The sequence below is a fragment of the Erythrolamprus reginae genome, chromosome 2 (assembly GCF_031021105.1).
Source record: "Erythrolamprus reginae isolate rEryReg1 chromosome 2, rEryReg1.hap1, whole genome shotgun sequence".
Lineage (NCBI taxonomy): Eukaryota > Metazoa > Chordata > Lepidosauria > Squamata > Dipsadidae > Erythrolamprus > Erythrolamprus reginae.
The window spans coordinates 136,036,326-136,054,869 of record NC_091951.1 but is presented as its reverse complement, the minus strand read 5'-3'; the positions used below and the strand labels follow the sequence as shown (position 1 = coordinate 136,054,869).

Sequence of the window (18,544 nt, the reverse complement as noted above, 5' to 3'; positions counted from 1 at the left end):
ATTGGAGAGGGGACGGAAGGCACACTAGTGCGCTTATGTACCCCCCTTACTGACCTCTTAGGAACCTGGAGAGGTCAATCATGGATAGTCTAAGGGAAAAATGTTGGGGGTTAGGAGTTGACACTACTGAGTCCGGTAATGAGTTCCACGCTTCGACAACTCGATTGCTAAAGTCATATTTTTTTACAGTCAAGTTTGGAGCTGTTAATATTAAGTTTGAATCTGTTGCATGCTCTTGTGTTGTTGCGGTTGAAGCTGAAGTAGTCATTGATAGGCCGAACGTTGCAGCATATGGTCTTGTGGGCAATACTTAGATTGTGTTTTAGGCGTTGTAGTTCTAAGCTTTCTAGACCCAGGATTGTTAGTCTACTTTTGTAGGGTATTCTGTTTCAAGTGGAGGAGTGAAGGGCTCTTCTGGTAAAGTATCTTTGGACATTTTTGAGGGTGTTGATGTCCGAGATGCGGTATGGATTCCAGACAGATGAGCTGTATTCAAGGATGGGTCTGGCAAAAGTTTTGTAGGCTCTGGTGAGTAGTGCGAGATTGCCGGAGCAGAAGCTACATAGGATTAATATTTAAATGTTTCGATCATGTCCCCCCTTTTCCTTCTGTCCTCCAGACTATACAGATTGAGTTCATTAAGTCTTTCCTGATACGTTTTATGCTTAAGACCTTCCACCATTCTTGTAGCCCGTCATTGACAAAATTGAACGGGTCCAAAGACGGGCTACAAGAATGGTGGAAGGTCTTAAGCATAAAACGTATCAGGAAAGACTTAATGAACTCAATCTGTATAGTCTGGAGGACAGAAGGAAAAGGGGGGACATGATCGAAACATTTAAATATATTAAAGGGTTAAATAAGGTCCAGGAGGGAAGTGTTTTTAATAGGAAAGTGAACACAAGAACAAGGGGACACAATCTGAAGTTAGTTGGGGGAAAGATCAAAAGCAACATGAGAAAATATTATTTTACTGAAAGAGTAGTAGATCCTTGGAACAAACTTCCAGCAGATGTGGTAGATAAATCCACAGTAACTGAATTTAAACATGCCTGGGATAAACATATATCCATCCTAAGATAAAATACAGAAAATAGTATAAGGGCAGACTAGATGGACCATGAGGTCTTTTTCTGCCGTCAGACTTCTATGATTCTATGTTTCTAGGATCAGGTTAACAACTCTAGAAGCCTTTTTGGTGATATTGTTGCAGTGGGCTTTGGCACTTAGGTCACTTGATATTAGAATTCCAAGGTCTTTTACTGAGTGGAGGTTGGCTGTGAGATTTTGTTTATTTAGTTTATATATGAGGTTCAGATTCTTTATCATTATCATTACTGAATCATTATTACTGTTGTTGTTTTGTTGTCATCTTCATTTATTTTATTCATTAAACATGAAACTCAGTCAACTGGACATTTAAAAATACATCACAATTATCACTCACTGGTACTAATGGGTCATATGGGCTGCTGCCACTGTTCTAGGTATCAACCAACTACCTTCTTAAGATGTATGGTTTTCCAGGTAGTGTAGTTTTTTTTGGAGTTCCACTGGTGTTATTGCAGGAAGCTGCAATTTCTTGATGTGTACTTCCCCCCCCCCCCCCATTCTTGGACATGGTACCAAGTGCTCCAATGAGAATGGTTATAAGTGTTACATGTTTCTTCCATAGCATGTAGTTTTAAGGACCAGGTCTTGATATTTTGTAATTTTTTAAATAATAGTAACAACAACAACAATAACAACAACAACAATAATAGTAATAACAACAACAGCAACAATAACAACAACAACTTTAAGACTTGTGGACTTCAATTCCCAGCATTCTCCAGCCAGCACAGCTGGCTGGAGAATTCTGGGAGTTGAAGTCCACAAGTCTTAAAGTTGACAAGTTTGAAGACCTCTGCCATATAGCTTAAGCAAGTACTTGGTTGATACCTAGAACACTGGCAGCAAGCGGTATGAACCATTGGCACCAGTCAATGATAACTTGAGGTGCATTTTTAAATGTCCAGTTGACTGAGTTTCATGCTTAATGAAATAAAAAATAATAATAATAATAATAACAACAACAACAATAACAACAATACAGTCTTAGACCCTTGGGAAGTGTTTGACTTGTGATATTGTGATATGAAATCCAGCATATAAAATAAATTTCATTTGCTGTGTATTACTGTTTTTGTGAATAAAATAGTAATAATGTTGTTGTTGTTGTTATTGTGCCCTGCATTCAGGCCTTTGCTGATAGAGTCAGATTATTTGCAAAGATTGACGTCGGCGATTGAACAGCAGTCCAAACTGTTGAGCTCGATCTTTGTTAATAAAAGCAATTCGTGGGTCCCCCACCCCGAATTTGTGTTTATAGTTAAGTACGTTTTCCACTCGCTGTCCCTATCTGAAAACCAAAATTTGCTTACCAATAGTATCCCTATGGCTGCCAGGTGGCCAGGCGACAGGGCAAATTCTAACAAAGAGAAAGCTATACAGTACTTGGAATAATTGGTTCTTGAAAAAGACACCGTGTGGTTTTTTTGTGTGTCTGGGAGCAGTGGTGTGTTTGTTGCTGAATAAAAGAATAGTCTTAGCTACAATGCTTTAGGAAATGCACTGAACGAAAAAAGGCAGTTCTTTCATTATCTACCGTAATTGCTTTCTGCTAAGTCATATTCTTGCTTTCTGGTATGGCTGTACACTCAAGAGCTTTTAGGGGATGGGGATACCATTTCTAAAAGCTACAATGTATTCTGTGTCCCGATTCCAGTTTGGATCTCTCTTGAATTTCCAGCTAAGGTAAAAATTCAGAAAACGGACTCATAAGTTTCCGATAGCCCAGGGGTAGGCAAAGTTGGCTCTTCTATGACATGTGGACTTCAACTCCCAGAATTCCCAAGCTAGCATGATTGGCTCAGGAATTCTGGGAGTTGAAGTCCACAAGTGATAGAAGAGCCAACTTTGCCTACCCCTGCGATAGCCAAAGGCTCCGCCAAACCGAACAGATGGTTAGGATCATGGATCAAATTAAACTACGGTCTGTTGCATACTTTCATTAACGACAGGCAATAAGCTCTGGAGGTAGGACTGCATTAAAGTATCCCGAAGTTTTTCTCCAGGCATCCCATCTGGGATTTTTTAAAATGAAGAACGTCTTTGCCTTTCCCTAGCCTTAATTTGGAGATCCCACAGCCTTTCGACGGACACTGGAACTGAGTAGCGAACCATCTCGTTTCACAAACTACGCTTCCCAGAAGACCTTGCGCTCCTAGTACTTCCGGTTTTTATCGACCGGGCGCGCGAACGAATATGGATTTGGGCAAATTCGAACGGGACAATTCGGTGAATTGTTTGTTGGCTTCGGCGGTACCTCCTGCTTGCCGGAATGAGCCCTGCAGCTTGGGCATCGATGAGGCAGGCAGAGGACCAGTACTGGGTATGAATTCAAATATACGAGGGAAAGAGTCTTTGTACTAATTGGTCCAAAACCATTATCCGGGGTGAATCTTGTAACTCTCCGGATTGTATGGATTGCCTGTTGGTGTGAAGCTAACTTAAATATTGCAGTGTCAAATTGTAGACATAGTCCATAATTAATGCAGTCCTGCAACCCTTTTTTTCTCATTTTGTGCCAATATGCTTCCGATCTTTAAATCCACAAATTGTTACTTATACAGTACTGTACTGCGTTCGCATTCTTCATCTCCGAGAATGCAATGTAATTAAAATGTATTGCAAGAGAATGTTACGGAGGGTTTCATTTAGGGGAAATAGTGTCGCAGCTTAGGTACTGTCAAAGCAGTTTTTCCAAGCCATTTCATTTATATTGCCTAGTTCAGTGTTTCCCAACCTTGGCCACTTGAAGATATTTGAACTTCAACTCCCAGAATTCCCCAGCCAGCAGGGGAATTCTGGGAGTTGCAATTTCCAGCAATTCCCCAGATATCTTCAAGTGGCCAAGGTTGGGAAACACTGGCCTAGTTGTCTTACAAGGATGTTGGCTAATTGTATACTTTTTGTAGCGAGATCATAGTAACTGAGACTGAATAACCTTTGGTTTTTGCTTCCCCCCCCCCCCAGGTCCCATGGTCTATGGAATCTGTTACTGTCCTGTGTCTCGACAAGGAGACCTAGAGACTTTGAAAGTAGCAGGTAAAAGGAGTGTCAGGTTGTGATTGTACTTCAGTAATATTGCAACTGGGTCACAGAACAAAGGGTCTGTACAAAAAGGGAAAGAAAAATACTCTATTGCATGAGCAAGGTAGGGGAATAATGCTTATTTCTTCCATGCTATATCAGGTGAAAATGATCTTTTCCCACCTGCTTTCAGATTCTAAAACTCTGACAGAAACTCAACGGGAAGAACTCTTTGAGAAAATAGATGCTGCTAAGGAATATGTAGGATGGGCCATACACATCCTATCCCCCAATTTCATCTCAACTAGTATGCAGAGGCGGTGAGTGTGGTAGAGACAAGGCAGTCTCTCTATTAGGTGGATTAAAACCTAAGATTTAACCTAAATCTTAGATTTTAAAAGATGCCACACATTTGTCTAAAATTATTCATCTGCCTGGGCTGTCTCTCACTGGAATTGGAACACATGTGTCCTATGGATCTAATTCTAATGCGTTGTCACTTTATATAGCATAGATACAGCTGGAAAGTTGGTTGAATTATTATTAACCATCCAAATGATGTAGCTGTAATACAGTATAACATTTATGTAATTGTTTAAAAATCCAAATTGTCCAGAGCAAATTAGCCACATTACGTATCCACATTTTTAATGTCAGCCAAAGTTACAAAACAGTTCCTTTCTTTGTTTGATTGTAGTATACAACAGGCCATCCTATTTCTAAGTATTTTTATTTGCCCAGAATGAGAATCATTAATTTGTATTTGTATATGAACATTGCAACGTTGTAATTTTATCCTCACATCAACAATCCATTTAAGTATACTTAAAAATGACAGCTCTCATCACCCTGGCAGCCATATTAACACGTGGGAATTAGAACCTGTGTCCCTCTTATCTTAGAATCCTTAACAACAAATCACATTAGCTAATTTCAGTTTCTTTCACCTCTTTTCTGATAAGATTCATAGTCAATTGTCCTCACCAATCAATGTGATTTCCTTTTCCTTGCAGGATGAAGTACAACTTGAATGCACTGTCCCATGATACAGCCATTGGCCTAATCCAGCATGCACTAGATTCTGGAGTGCAACTTGCAGAGGTGAACTTAGTTAGTGTACTAAACTGCCAGGAAGCATCCAGAAATCCTCTCCCTTAAATCCTTCGTGGGTCTTTTTGTTTTCAGGTTTTTGTAGACACAGTGGGACCAGCAGAGAAATATCAAGAAAAGCTAAAGCAGCAGTTTCCTGAGCTAGAGGTTACAGTGAAGGCCAAGGCAGACTCTCTGTTCCCTACTGTAAGCGCAGCCAGCATCTGTGCCAAGGTGAATGCGAAACTCCTTTGTCTCCAATTCCATGTATGTTATGTTACCTGATGTGCAGATTGGCCCATCAGTTCAATTACCAACAGGCTTTTCTCAATTTAGATAAAAATGTGTCCATTATTGAAGAAAGAATGCTAAACTATATGGGCTTTTCACATGCTGCAGGAAGTCAGTCCCTGTGTTCTTATCTCTTGCAATCTCTAGGTAGCCAGGGACAGGATTGTAAAGAATTGGAAATTCTTGGAAAACCTGGAAGATGCAGAATTGGATTATGGCTCGGGCTATCCCAATGGTAAATTCTAGTTTATTCTTTCAGCCCCGTCTCTGAGCATTTGGTGCTATGCAAAGTGATAGTGATGATTAGATCAGGTGGCTTTAAAATAAGATTAGACAAGCAGAAAATGGTTGCTTTGTGAAGAGTTTCTAATTCAGGGTGGCTGTTGGCATGCTGTTTTTCAGGATACTCCATTCTGTAATACCTTTCCAGTTATCTAAGGCTCTGCTCTCAGAAATGGAGGTGATGCCAGTTGTAGGAGCCACCATATACTGTTTTCATGCCATGCCTAATAGGGCTTTATGTTCCTATGCAGGAACACTGAAAAGCAAAGACATTATTTTTGGCATTCCTGAGTTCTCTTTCCCCCAGTCTTATATTTGAATCGTAATTATAGTTAAATGGTTTTTCCTAATGAGATATCATTTTATTACTCCATTAGGGTAGATAGTTATGGTGCCAACATTTCACTGTTGTTCAACAGTGTAGATGCAGTGATGGGGTGTCCACCCCTATTACTAAAGTGAGATTGTAATCTGAAAGTGGAACTATAACATGGTTACAGCTCCCCCCAGAGATTCGCACTGCACCCACCTCCTCACCTTCCATAAAAGTTTAAAGACCTATCTGTGCTGCCAGGCTTGGGGCCATTAGACCTTAGCGCCCTGGCTGACAAGTATATTATGTCTTGTTGTGTGAATGGGAATGAATGGTTTTAAATGTTATTAGAGTTTTTAAATATTTTTAGTGATATCAGATTTTTTAGATACAGTGATCCTTCATTTTTCGCAGGGAGACCACCTGCGAAAAACGAATTTCCGTGAAGTGGAGGAAAGATATTTTTTAATGTATTTAATGAGTATTTGGACTTTTAAAACCCTCCCTTTATTGTTAACAACCCACCGCTGCGGATCGCTGAGAGAGGCTGGCTTCTCTCAGTGGTCAGCAGTGGTGGTGGCAGCTTTCCTGTAGTCGGGCGGCAACAAATGATCTTCAGAGAGTTGAGAAACATCCACGAACTGGAGGACAAGACAAGCTGAGCCTTCCCTCTGATGCGCGGACTGAAGGAAGCTGCCGCTGCAGTTCCCCCCCCCCCGCTCCACACACACAAACCGGCCCTGCCCTGGCATTCTAAGGCGCGAGGCCTCTGCCAGAAATCGGGATGGAGGGGGGCCACAGCAATTGCTGGGCTCTCAGCTACCGGGCAGGCTGAAGGAAGCTGCCACTGCAGTTCCCCCCCACCCAGAAACCATCCCTGCCCTGGTGTTCTAAGGCACGAGGCCTCTGCCGGGAATGGGGATTGGGGGGGGGGGCACAGCAATTGCCGTGAATATTTTGGATATTCATCTTTCACGGTTTTCCTGGATTTTCCTTCATTATCCGCGATACAGCGGCCATAAGACCCCTTTGAAAAAACCTGTGAAGTAGCGAATCCGCGAAAGATGAACCACAAAGTAGCGAGGGATTACTGTATGTGCATTGTATATTGTTTGATATGTTGTGAGCTGCCCCGAGTCCTCGGAGAGGGGCAGCATACAAATCCAATAAATAAATAAATAATAAATATTGCAATTATAGAGGGGAGTGGGGGGAAAACAGAGTTATCCTAATGTTTGCTATACACTTTGCCTAATTTCCGCTCCTGTAGCATAAGTAGTGGCCTGAAATATATTGCTTGATAAAAGGACTTTGCAGATATTATGCAAAGTCTCTTTATCCATCCCTTCTCTCCGCAGATCCCAAGACTAAAGAATGGCTCGCTCAAAACCTGGACCCAATCTTTGGCTATCCCCAGTTTGTAAGATTTAGCTGGAGCACAGCTCAGCTCATTCTGGAGAACAAAGCTGTGCCTGTTCATTGGTATGTGGATGAACAAGCTATAAGATGGATTGATGGATAAAGATTATAATGGAGAATCAAGGATAACTTACATAACTTACTATACACTGCTGCAGGGGTGAAATTCAGCAGGTTCTGGAGAACTGGGAGCAGAAATGTTGAGTAGATCATAGAACCGGCAAATACCACCTCTGGCTGGCCTCAGAGTCGGGTGGGAATGGGGATTGTGCAATATCTTTCCCCTGCCATGCCCATAGAACTGCTAGGGAAAAATTTTGAATATCACCCCAGCACTGCTGCTATTATATATTGTGAATTGCCAGAAGTTTCATTGTCATAGTTTAATTCTTGTAGAAGGAAACACTCTTTCTCAAAGGTAGCAGTTGGATTGGGGGGTTTATTTATTTATTAGATTCTTATCCTGCTTTTATGATTTTAGAAATAAGTCAAGGTGGCAAGTATACTTAATACCCCTCCCTTCTATTTTTTCCACAACAACAACCCAGTGAGGTGGTTTGTCTGAAAGAGAGAGTGACTGGTCTAAAGTCACCCAGCTGGCTTTCGTGCCTTAAATGGGGCTAAAACTCACAGTCTCCTAGTTTATAGACCAGGACCTTAATCGCTACAGCAGATTGGTGGAGAACAGGAAGTGCATGATATTCTGGTATTGATTGAACACCGAGTAAGCAGGGATAAGGTGAATCTGGATGACTAAAAAAGAGTAGGTGAAGAGTTTGGGTTTTTATTTGACTAGTAGGTATTTGATCAAATAGAAGGGATGTGCATTGTATTTGATCTGAATGGGTTAGCTTCCTATCTGCAGAATTTATTCCTCAAAGTAGTTTATCGTTTATGAGCAAGGATTTCCTGTTTCCCTTCAAGGTTAGTTCTGCTTATTCCCTGATCATGATAATATGAATAAATGGGGGGTGTTTAAAACACTACAGGTGTAGGAATTGCTGATCCCAGGGAATAATTAGGATACCTGTCACTAGTTCTCACAACTCATGAGAAACCATTAAGCAGCTCTCCCATTTAATCCCAAGTGTGTTTGTTACCTGCCCTCTCAGAATGACTTTGGCAATAATGCAAGACGGTACAGGAGCTGGAGATGCAAAAAAAATATTTTCTCCCTAGACCAGGGTCGGCAACCTGGGGCTCTGGAGCCACATGCAGCTCTTTGGGGCACCTGCTGTGGCTCCCTGTCCCATCACTGACTGGCCTTGCCCTCCCCTCCCTCACCTAGCCTGAGAAGTAATGGCGACAGTGGGAATGCAGAAGCTAATTCTCCAACCTTGCTGTGAGAAGAGAAAGAGGGGGAGGAGGGTGGGTGGGGGGCTTATTGCATGAGTGAAGTGGCCCCGCACCTGCCTTCACGCCATATTTACACATAAGGCAGCCTTCGTTTCCTGCCACTTTGGGCCAGAGCATATGTCCTCCCTGCTTGGCCGAAGAGCTGTGGGGATGGGGCGGACACAGCAAAGCGATGGCTGGATCCTTAGGGCAGGAGAAAAGCCGCATCCAAAGACCCTCAAGCAAGAAGCTGCGGAGCTGCTTCCAGAAAGAAGGTTCTCCCGGCTTCCAGGAGGTTCTTCCTGTGTATGCGTACACTTCTGGCCCTGCCACAGCCAGCCAGGGAGTTGCGAGAGGGGGAGAAGGGTCACCCGAAGGAAAACCTGCAGTGGCGGTGATAATCGTTCCTCAGCAGAGAGAGAGAGGGAGAAAGAGAGATGGGTAGAGGGAGAAGGAAAGATGGAGAGAGAGGGAAAAGAGAGAGAGAGATACCTGTTTCTCATAGAAAACAGTCACAAAACCTGGGTAGGTGTCATGTGACTTGGCGGGAGTGAGTGACATCTAGTTGGCCACGCCCACCCAGATTTTGTGGCTCCAGTTGTTTTCTTTTCTTTGGGAAATGGGTCCAAATGGCTCCTCAAGTTTTTAAGATTGCTGACCCCCCACCCTAGACAGATGTAACAGCAACCCGATGCTATATGGGTGCAGGGAAAAGGACTAGAAACTGAAACATTTTTTAACAAGGTCCTAAAAACTAAGATGGTTGTGGGGAAGACGAGGTCAGTGGTTGCAGCAAAAGTCACTGAGGATTATATGTTTCCGAAACTAACACAGAAGAGCACGATAGTAAAGTAGGCTAGACCTCAGTCTTTCATTTTTCCTATCTTTGCTTCTTTCCTCAGGGATGATGCTGAAGATGACCCATCCCAGCAGAGTACAAAGTCCTTGCTGAGCTACTTTGCCAGGAAGGCTTCCCCCTCCAAGCGTACACCCCATCGCTTCTTTTATGAACGCAAACTGGAGACAGTCACCAGCTTGTAGATGGTGGCAGGTAGTTTTCTTCTTGTTGAAAATTACCTTACGTTGGCTTGACAGACATCTAAGTTTTTTAATGGGCAGTCGCCAATCCTTTGAGCCATATCTACATAACAGTGTGAAACCCAAAGGTTCAACTGAAAGATACAAAATTAAACAGAAAGAATCTGGTAAATGCTCTTCCTGGAGACCCTTCTGCCCCTCTGATTTAATTCCTTTTTTGTTAATAAATTATCAAAAAATGATTGCTAGCCTTTTTGTGCGATATAAATTGATGAGGCACCGATGCCTAATGAAAGCTCATCTAAAGTGGCTGAGATACATGAACACTAGGAAAAGCTGCAAGTGAAAGACCACACTTTTTAAAAAAAAATGGCCTTTCTTAAATGGTAAGGCAAAAACTCCCTGACTTTTACCTGAAAGAGAAAAAAGATTGTCCTACTCTATGCTAATTAACTGCCATTTTGAACCTTAGCATGGTATGGGATCAGTTTTGTGCTGTGGATCTGGAGGTGAATTTAGTTTCTCCTAACACCTCCAAGACTCATTTATACCGCCAGGCATGGGGGAGTTGAGATATTTCTTCCCCCTAGGCCATTACAAGTTATGCATGGTATGTTTGTTTGTTTGTGTGTATGTTTGGTTTTATAATAAGGGTTTTTAGTTGTTTTATTATTGGGTTGTCACATGCTGTTTTTATCATTGTTGTTAGCCGCCCCGAGTCTACGGAAAGGGGCGGCATACAAGTCCAATAAATAATAATAATAATCAACACAAATAGCTCTTTCCACCCCTGACCTTTCCTAAGAGGAATTAAGAAGCAGTGCCCCATCTTCTCTTCAAGGATACCACTAAGATTGGGCAAAAAAATGAACAAAAGAAAAATCCAACCTACAATCAGTCAATAAGCAACTATTTGAAGTACAGTAATGACAGATCCACCAAAAAAGCACTTCACAGATTCAAAGTTTAAGGCCGCTGCTTTCCCTCCCCTGGGTCTTGTGACCTCAGCAACAAGGCCACATTTACAGCTGTTGGTAGCATCCCAATTGTGATTTAAATGTTTTTGCCAGAAACTTGTTTATTTCTGGTGTCTTGGAAAAATGCCAACAATGGGTTCGCTTAACGACCCTGACATTCACATTGTGATTGTTGCATTCACTTAATGATTGCCACAGAAAAGGTGGTAAGCACTGATGATGTTGCCTAGTTTGGGTAATGAAACAAGAAAACAAGCAAGCTCTCAGAGCACCAAGGGCCCCTCAAAGGTCATAAAAACAGGTGCTGTCACATTTTGACATGTGTAACACCTGGCACAACTTAGGATCATAACTTTTGGCTCAATTTGAATGTGTGTTTGAATGGACTGTATGTATATATATATGATGGGTTACACAGTGAAATAATAAACATTACTTTTATTTATGGTAGAAATAAAAATCACACCAAGAAACCCTTCTTAGTTAAGACTTTTCGTTTGTATATATTTTCTCCAGTCTTGATTTTATTAAAGTGAAGATGGGCTACTGCTTGGAAAAGATCAAGAGTTGAAAGAAGTATTTGTGATCATGAAACTGAAATGAAGTCCCTGTTTGAAATTTCATTTAAATCATAAACTGATTATCTGACCTTTCAACTCATCTCCAGGCACCAGATTTACCCTCTTTACAGGGTAGCTACAGAAGACCCTTGAAGGAAGAAGCATCATTGAAATGTTGCTTTTACTGCTGTTGCTTGGGCAATATGACACTGCTTCAGTGTGGGGGAGAGTAAACTTTTGCATATAGCAGGCCTTTTAATAATGTATTTTCTTTCCAGCTCTGTTTCTCCTTTGATGTACAGTATATAATTCCATTTTGCCTTCCAAATTTACACATGCTCTTTTACTTAAGTTCCTCATCTCTTTCCTCTCTGAAAGCTTGGGATGTTTCTTTCTATTTTAAGATGCCCTACCCCGTCTTTGAACAAGTCCCTTTCATTTCTTTTCAAGAGCTACCAAGCCTCTTTTGACATAGAAGACTATTCACATTTGACTATACATCCTCCCTTCTCATTTGTCTAAATTAATTTTCAGGCTTCCCATCTCCTTTCCCTGTCCTGAGAGGCTAAGTCATGTTTGTTGCATCCTCCTTGGCAGTGATAGATCATGGCTTCTTCAGCAGGACATAACAATCCTATTTCAGGGTTATATAATCCAATCTTGAAAGCTTAGTTTAGTCCATAAATAGATAGCTTGTGTCCTGCAGATGCTGTTCCCAGCAGCTCCAGGTAGTATAGATAATGGTGAGATATACCTGTAGTTGTATCTGGATGGCCTCTGATTGTTATCAAGTGGAACAATGGAAAAAAAGGCAGTTATTTACATTTTTAATATCCTGTGTGTCATTCAAAAAGTGCTTTTACTACAGTGCCTGTTGCCCAGATATCCGTATGCCTTCATGCAGTGTGTAACTACAGTCACTATATTTTATCAACCAGTTTATGATCTATGAAAAATCAAAAAGGGATATTTTGAAATACGGGTAGAAAATTTACCACATTTCTGTTTAATTTACCATTGTCCATAATGTCAGTATGCATTTAACCAGGTTGGCTGTTTCCTTGATCAAATTTTACCTGATTTAGTAATAACCTTTTGGGACTGTGATGTGAAATATAAATTTTGTCAAAGAAATGCTAGTTTCCCATAAGCCCTTGCACTAGGAAAGTATTGGCAATATTTCATGATCCTCTTTTATCTGGTATATGATAAATTGGGCAGAGATTCTTCTTTTCAGAGCTGTATATGTGCTTTTAGAATAATCACTAAGATTTGATCTTATACACTGATTATTGTTTACACATTTCATTATAAAACACAAACACACTCCATTTTCTTTATTTTCCCACAATATTAATAGACTTGAATCAATCCATAATATGAAATTTGTAGTAAGCGTAGCCAAGGTAAACAGGAATGCAAAATATAGCTGATAAATGAGGATGGATGAACAGACTGATGGGTCTGTTTTGGGTGTACAGTTTTACAAAGGAGATTTTAATAGTGTTTACAGTGAAGCGGATAGTTGGAAAACTCAAGAAGCACTATGTAAAGATGTAAGCATGACAACTCTTGGAGCCTCACTGTCACCACTGATTAGATGTTTTCTGACTGGCATATATATACACTGACCACTTCTGCTTAGATGCTATGTGTATTATCCAAGGGTTTTCCTTGACATACGGGTTGTTTATTATGTAATCATGCTCCTTTACACAATCTCTCTCTTTCTCTCTCTCCCCCTCCCTCTCTTTCTCTTTCTCTCCCCCATTTGGATTGGGTTGCCATGAAAAATAAATTGAGTTTTGGATGTAATCCAGTTTAGTAACCTAGCAATGCTGGTCCCTCAGTAACCATTGCTTTCCAGCGTATAACATGCAACAGGAAAATCAGCCATGCTGGGCTCTAAGCTAACTTTCCCTATTTCCCCTTTTCTTTTTGAGATCAGGAAGATCGTTCCATTTTACTCGAGTCCTACTTCCAATTGTATTTGAAGCCATGGCAACAACCGAGGCTAACTTTTCCAGCATTGATTGTTTCACTCACGCCCATCCTCCCCTTGTTCCTTCTTTCCCTTGCAGATAGCCGCCCTGAGTCTGCGGAGAGGGGCGGTATACAAATCCAATAAATAATAATAATACTTTTCTCAGCCTATGATTTCCCTTCAGCTAATGCTCATGAATGGCCTTTTGCGTTCTTTGACAACTTCCTTGAGCCAGCTCTTAGGATGCAAAGAATATGGAGAGGGGAATGCTTGCTGTTCTCTTCGCACCTTTTCTACGCTGAATGTTTGGGGAAATCTTGATTCTAGGTAAGTTCCCAAGAGGTGCCCTAATGCAGTGTTTCTCAACCTTGGGAACTTGAAGATATCTGGACTTCAACTCCCAGAATTCCCCAGCCTGCGAATGCTGGCTGGGGAATTCTGGGAGTTGAAGTCCAGATATCTTCAAGTTGCCAAGGTTGGGAAACACTGCCCTAATGGTCTAATCCAGTGTTTCTCAACCTTGGCAACTTGAAGATATCTGGACTTCAATTCCCAGAATTCCCCAGCCAGCGTTGCTGGCTGGGGAATTCTGGGAGTTAAAGTCCACCCATCTTCAAACCGCCAAGGTTGAGAAACACTGGCCTAATCTCTACTGCTAGGGCATAGGGGTCAGAGTCCAGGAAGGTGCCAGATTCACAGTCTACGCCATGAGATGCACAGAGTTGTAGAAAATGGCAGGAAGCTGGTAGTATGGGATGTGACAGAATTGCATAGATCACAAGCGATCCCCCCAAGCCCCAGGCAATCACTGGAGAGAGGGCTTTTTTTCTTCTTCTTCGGGAAGGGTGATTACCTTGGGTTAGAATCCACTACCACTTCCCTCCATGTCTTCCACAAAAATAAAATCCTTCTGCAGATTCCTTCTCAGACGCTGAAGTAAGAGGCTGCCCCTGCAAGGGCTCAGACGGTCTTTTCTTTCCTTGCCTGCTTTGTTGATGTCTATCTCTTTTGGGTCTTTGAGGTGAGAAGAAGAGGTGGAGAACACTGTGTCAGAGGCATCCAGCATCAGGCACTGGCAAGGGTCAGTGCTTACTATGAAAGCATCACCCCAGATGTTTTCACACAGCTCCTTGCCATCCTTATACATCTAAGGAAAAGGAAAAGGCCTCTTGTTATCAAAAATAACCCCCTGGGAGGTACTACATTAACCCCATTCGGGTTTGAAAGCAACTGGAATGGATTGTGAAGTTTAGAAACTTAGGAATATGAAAAGTAGTGCAATCTTCCCCCCAAAGGCATGATGCAAAGAACCTGAGCAGTCTAACATGATTTGATTTATAAAAATGGGAACCATTGCGATTTACTGTATTTTTCAGAGTATAAAACGCACTTTTCCTCCCTAAAAAAGGCTGAAAATTCAGGTGCGTCTTATACTCTGTAGCCCTTTGCCACCTTTAGGCTGCAGCAAACAACACAAGGATGGTTCTGCTAGTGGCTAAGCAGCATCTTTTGTGACCTCACCTGGCCAAAGGAATGACATTCCTGACTGCAGTTACGTCCATCAACTCCCCAGGGCAAGTTGCCAGGGCAGATCACATCTTCTCTGCAAACATCATACCTGAGTGGACAATAAGTTGGAGTTCTATGAAAGACATTTGTATTCCATTGGTACTGTAATCAGGGGTGGGCAGCAGGCAGGACGGGTGGAACACAGTTCCACCAGCAGAAATGAAGATGTGTGTGCAACTCTAGCTGATCGGCAGCTGTCACTTCCTGGATTACTGGTCTTGGCTTGGCTCTCCTTTTTTTCCCTGCTGCTGCTGCTGCGCTCCTTGCTTTTTTCCTCTTTCCTCCTTCCTGGTCTCGGACGAGCTTCCCTCTCCTGCCTGGCTCCCCTCCAGTGTCACGCGGCCACCTCCCGCCTGAGGTGCAAGCAGAAGGTGTGGGTGGAAACGGCGCTGGCAGCATTTATGCTTCTGGCAGCACCCATTCGCCTAGCTACCCAGCCTGAGGTGGGGGGGCAGCCCAGGAAGGAGAGTGCGGGAAACATGAAGCAAATTGTCACTCCAGCGAACGACACTGGTAAGTCAAGGACTTAACAGTTCACTTGAACGATGATGAGCGTTCAAGCCACTCCTGCCCAGTCACATGACCATTAAGCCCACAAAATAAGCCACACCCACAGTGTGGCAGTAAAAATTTTGACTGCCCTTTACTGACTGTAATAGACCCAAATCCACTCAGTGAGACATGATAAACTAGAAATTTCAATTTGAAACTCTCTGGAGTAGCCCCCACATTTTTTCAGTTCAGGAGAGGACCTCATATTTTTATATTCAACTCAAAAAAAGGCTGACATTCTCTTTCACTAGCTGGGTTAACTTTTATGTTAGTTGTTGATAGTTTCTCTTCCATTCTTTGAGCACCGTGCCACACAAATTTATTCATTTTTAAAAATATTATACTTTATCACATTGGCTAACAAAATAATAAAAGCAAATGGATGGGAATGTTCTCCAAACAACATTTGACAAAGCTGACTGCTAGATCTGCAGGTCAGCAGTTCAAATCTCATCACCAGCTCAAGGTTGACTCAGCCTTCCATCCTTCCGAGGTGGGTAAAATGAGGACCTGGATTGTGGAGGCAATATGCTGGCTCTGTTTAAAAAAGTGCTATTGCTAACATGTAAGCTGCCCTGAGTCTAAAGTGAAGGGTGGCATAAAAAAAATCAAATTAAATAAACAAACAAACAAACAAACAAATAAATAAATTTGTATTCCCTTGCTACCCAAGTCAAATTCTCAAACCTAAATTATCCCTTTTGCCTGATGTTAATTTTCCAGAAGGGAATCACTTAACCTTGTTCCGGGGGAAAAAAGATTTTAAGTTTTAAAAATATAATTCCCCTAATAACAAGGTTGAATCTATAGAGAATAGGACCCTAGTTTTCTCAATTTTTTAGTAATTTAAAATTACTATACCTGGATAGTACATTTGTTTGTTTTGTAGATGGTAAGAAAAGGCCTTTGCTGCGATCTGGTGCTCATCCAGATTTTTGCAGTCCAATTATGATAATCCTAAATAACACTTCTCTAAATAATGGCCTTAAATATATGTAACTCTTCCAAAATATGGTCTCTTCTTTTCATATAACAGGGAAAGGATCATGGTTCTGTTTAGCCCAGTGTACATATGTATGCTTTCAATTACAGAAAAGAAGGCAGAGCTTTTTGTTAAGTTTCTCCAGTGTCTTCTACTTTCAACAGGTACTGTACTTAATTCTTCCTCCCTAGCAGGATGGCCTCATCTAGATGTGGAGACATGTGATAACTTACCACTGGTCACAGAAATTCTGGCAGAGAGGTACAGCCATCAGGGCGCTGGGTTGTTGAGGATGATGCCATTGAGCAGCAATGGGGGAGCAGTGGTAAAAACAACCCAGTTGCCGAAGGTACTCCTCACACCTGCCAAAATGAACGAAACGACAGCGAGCATAAATTATTGACCCTAAGATGCAGGGGAGAAAAGCAAGGCAGGCATCACTTTCCCCCTTGGCATTTAGTGATCAGAAAGGCTGGAAGGGGACAAGTCATGAGACAAGGCCCAGCTCCACAAGCAATAGAGGCCCATGTCTGACATAAGTGGGGTCCCCTTCTTTTCAGATGAACAGTCTTGGGGATGACCTGATGCTGAGGTTTCCACAACGATTCCAAGATCCAGCATTGGCTTTGGAAAGTTCCTGGGCAACTTCTGGTGAGCAGCAGGCATCTATGGAAAGAAAATTTCTGCAGGCATCTCTATTTTTTTGGAATGAGAGTAGCTATAGTATTAGCCTTCTGCAGACTACCCCTCCAACAATTGCAGCCCAGACCAAGGAAGTTGTATGCCAGATGGACACATTAAAAATCAGGTTATAGCCAGCAGTGGGTTCTAAAACTTTACTACAGCTTTGCACATGCCTGCAAGGCTTCTGCGCAGAAGCATCTTGGGTGGATGGGCGGAGTCTCCTGCTGCTGGCGCTACCGGTTCTTAGAACCGCTCTGAATTGGGAGCAGCCCACCTACTGGTTATAGCCAGGGTGACGCAGTGGTTAGAGTGCAGCACTGTGGGCTACTTCAGCTAACTGCTAGCTGTAGTTCAGCAGTTCAAATCTCACCATTGGCTCAAGGTTGACTCAGCCTTCCATCCTTCCAAGGTGGGTAAAATGAGGACCCAGATTGTTGGGGGCAATATGCTGATTCTATAAATTGCTTAGAGAAGGCTGTAAAAGCACTATGAAGTGGGATGGAGGTCTAAATGCTATTGCTATTAGCAATAGCACTTGGACTTATATGCTGCTTCACAGTGCTTTACAGCTCTCTCTAAGCGGTTTACAAAGTCAGCCTATTTCCCCCATAGTTTGGATCTTCATTTTACTCACCTTGGAAGGATGGAAGTCTGAGTCAACCTTGAGCCTGGCGAAATTTGATTTGCCAAGTTGCAGGCAGCTGGTAGTCAGCAGAAGTATCCTGCAGTACTCCATTCTAACCACTGCAGCTCATAGACTCCCAGCAAGTCAGCAATTATACTGTATATAATTCCCCCCCCCTTTGACTTAACTTGTTTACAGAATTTTAATTGCAATGCACCCACAGTTGCTTTGGGGTCCGGTGGCCTTGAAATAATCATCACCCTCATTGTCCACACTATGGATATTTTATACTCCCTCATCCTACAGTATTCTCATTTTCTCTCCCTGCTACGTAATTCTAAAATCTTCTATAGAGAAGCCATACTTACTTTCTGCATAAATCTGGCAGACACCCAACTCTTCTGCGCTTGGATTGGCTTTGTGCTTCCCTCCAGGTAAGCAGCGATCTTCTGTGTCCTTTGCGTTGGCCCAAAACATGGTCATTGCCGAAAACATCAGCATTATCCAATTGGTATTGCCACCACCTCTCATGACTAGAATATCAAGGGCAGAGGAAACAAGGGGAAAAAAATGAATCGGTATGGAGATGCTTGCTTCTCTTCTGTTTTCAAGCATACCAGCCAGCCAATCAGGAGATGACTTTGCAATGGTATTTTGCTTAAATGAGCCCGACGTATATCTTCCTCCAGTAATGCCCTCGTTACATTGTA

The 18,544-nt window shown here is 42.1% G+C and overlaps 2 protein-coding genes across 2 annotated transcripts; one reads left to right on the top strand and one right to left on the bottom strand.

Moving 5' to 3' along the window:
• Positions 1–3,272: 3,272 nt before the first annotated feature.
• RNASEH2A (ribonuclease H2 subunit A) lies at positions 3,273–10,143 on the top strand. The gene is made up of 8 exons (XM_070735905.1): positions 3,273–3,433; positions 4,078–4,149; positions 4,328–4,454; positions 5,148–5,235; positions 5,320–5,457; positions 5,662–5,749; positions 7,468–7,591; positions 9,766–10,143. Exons 1-8 carry the CDS (start codon positions 3,307–3,309, stop codon positions 9,902–9,904), a joined length of 903 nt encoding a protein of 300 aa, XP_070592006.1. The 5' UTR covers positions 3,273–3,306; the 3' UTR covers positions 9,905–10,143.
• Positions 10,144–14,281: 4,138 nt separating this feature from the next.
• Positions 14,282–18,365, bottom strand: RTBDN (retbindin). Its single transcript, XM_070735904.1, has 5 exons — positions 18,203–18,365; positions 17,107–17,191; positions 16,759–16,887; positions 14,944–15,040; positions 14,282–14,569 (listed from the first exon to the last, which is right to left on the bottom strand). The coding sequence occupies exons 1-5, from the start codon at positions 18,363–18,365 to the stop codon at positions 14,282–14,284; spliced, it is 762 nt and encodes a 253-aa protein (XP_070592005.1).
• Positions 18,366–18,544: the final 179 nt, after the last annotated feature.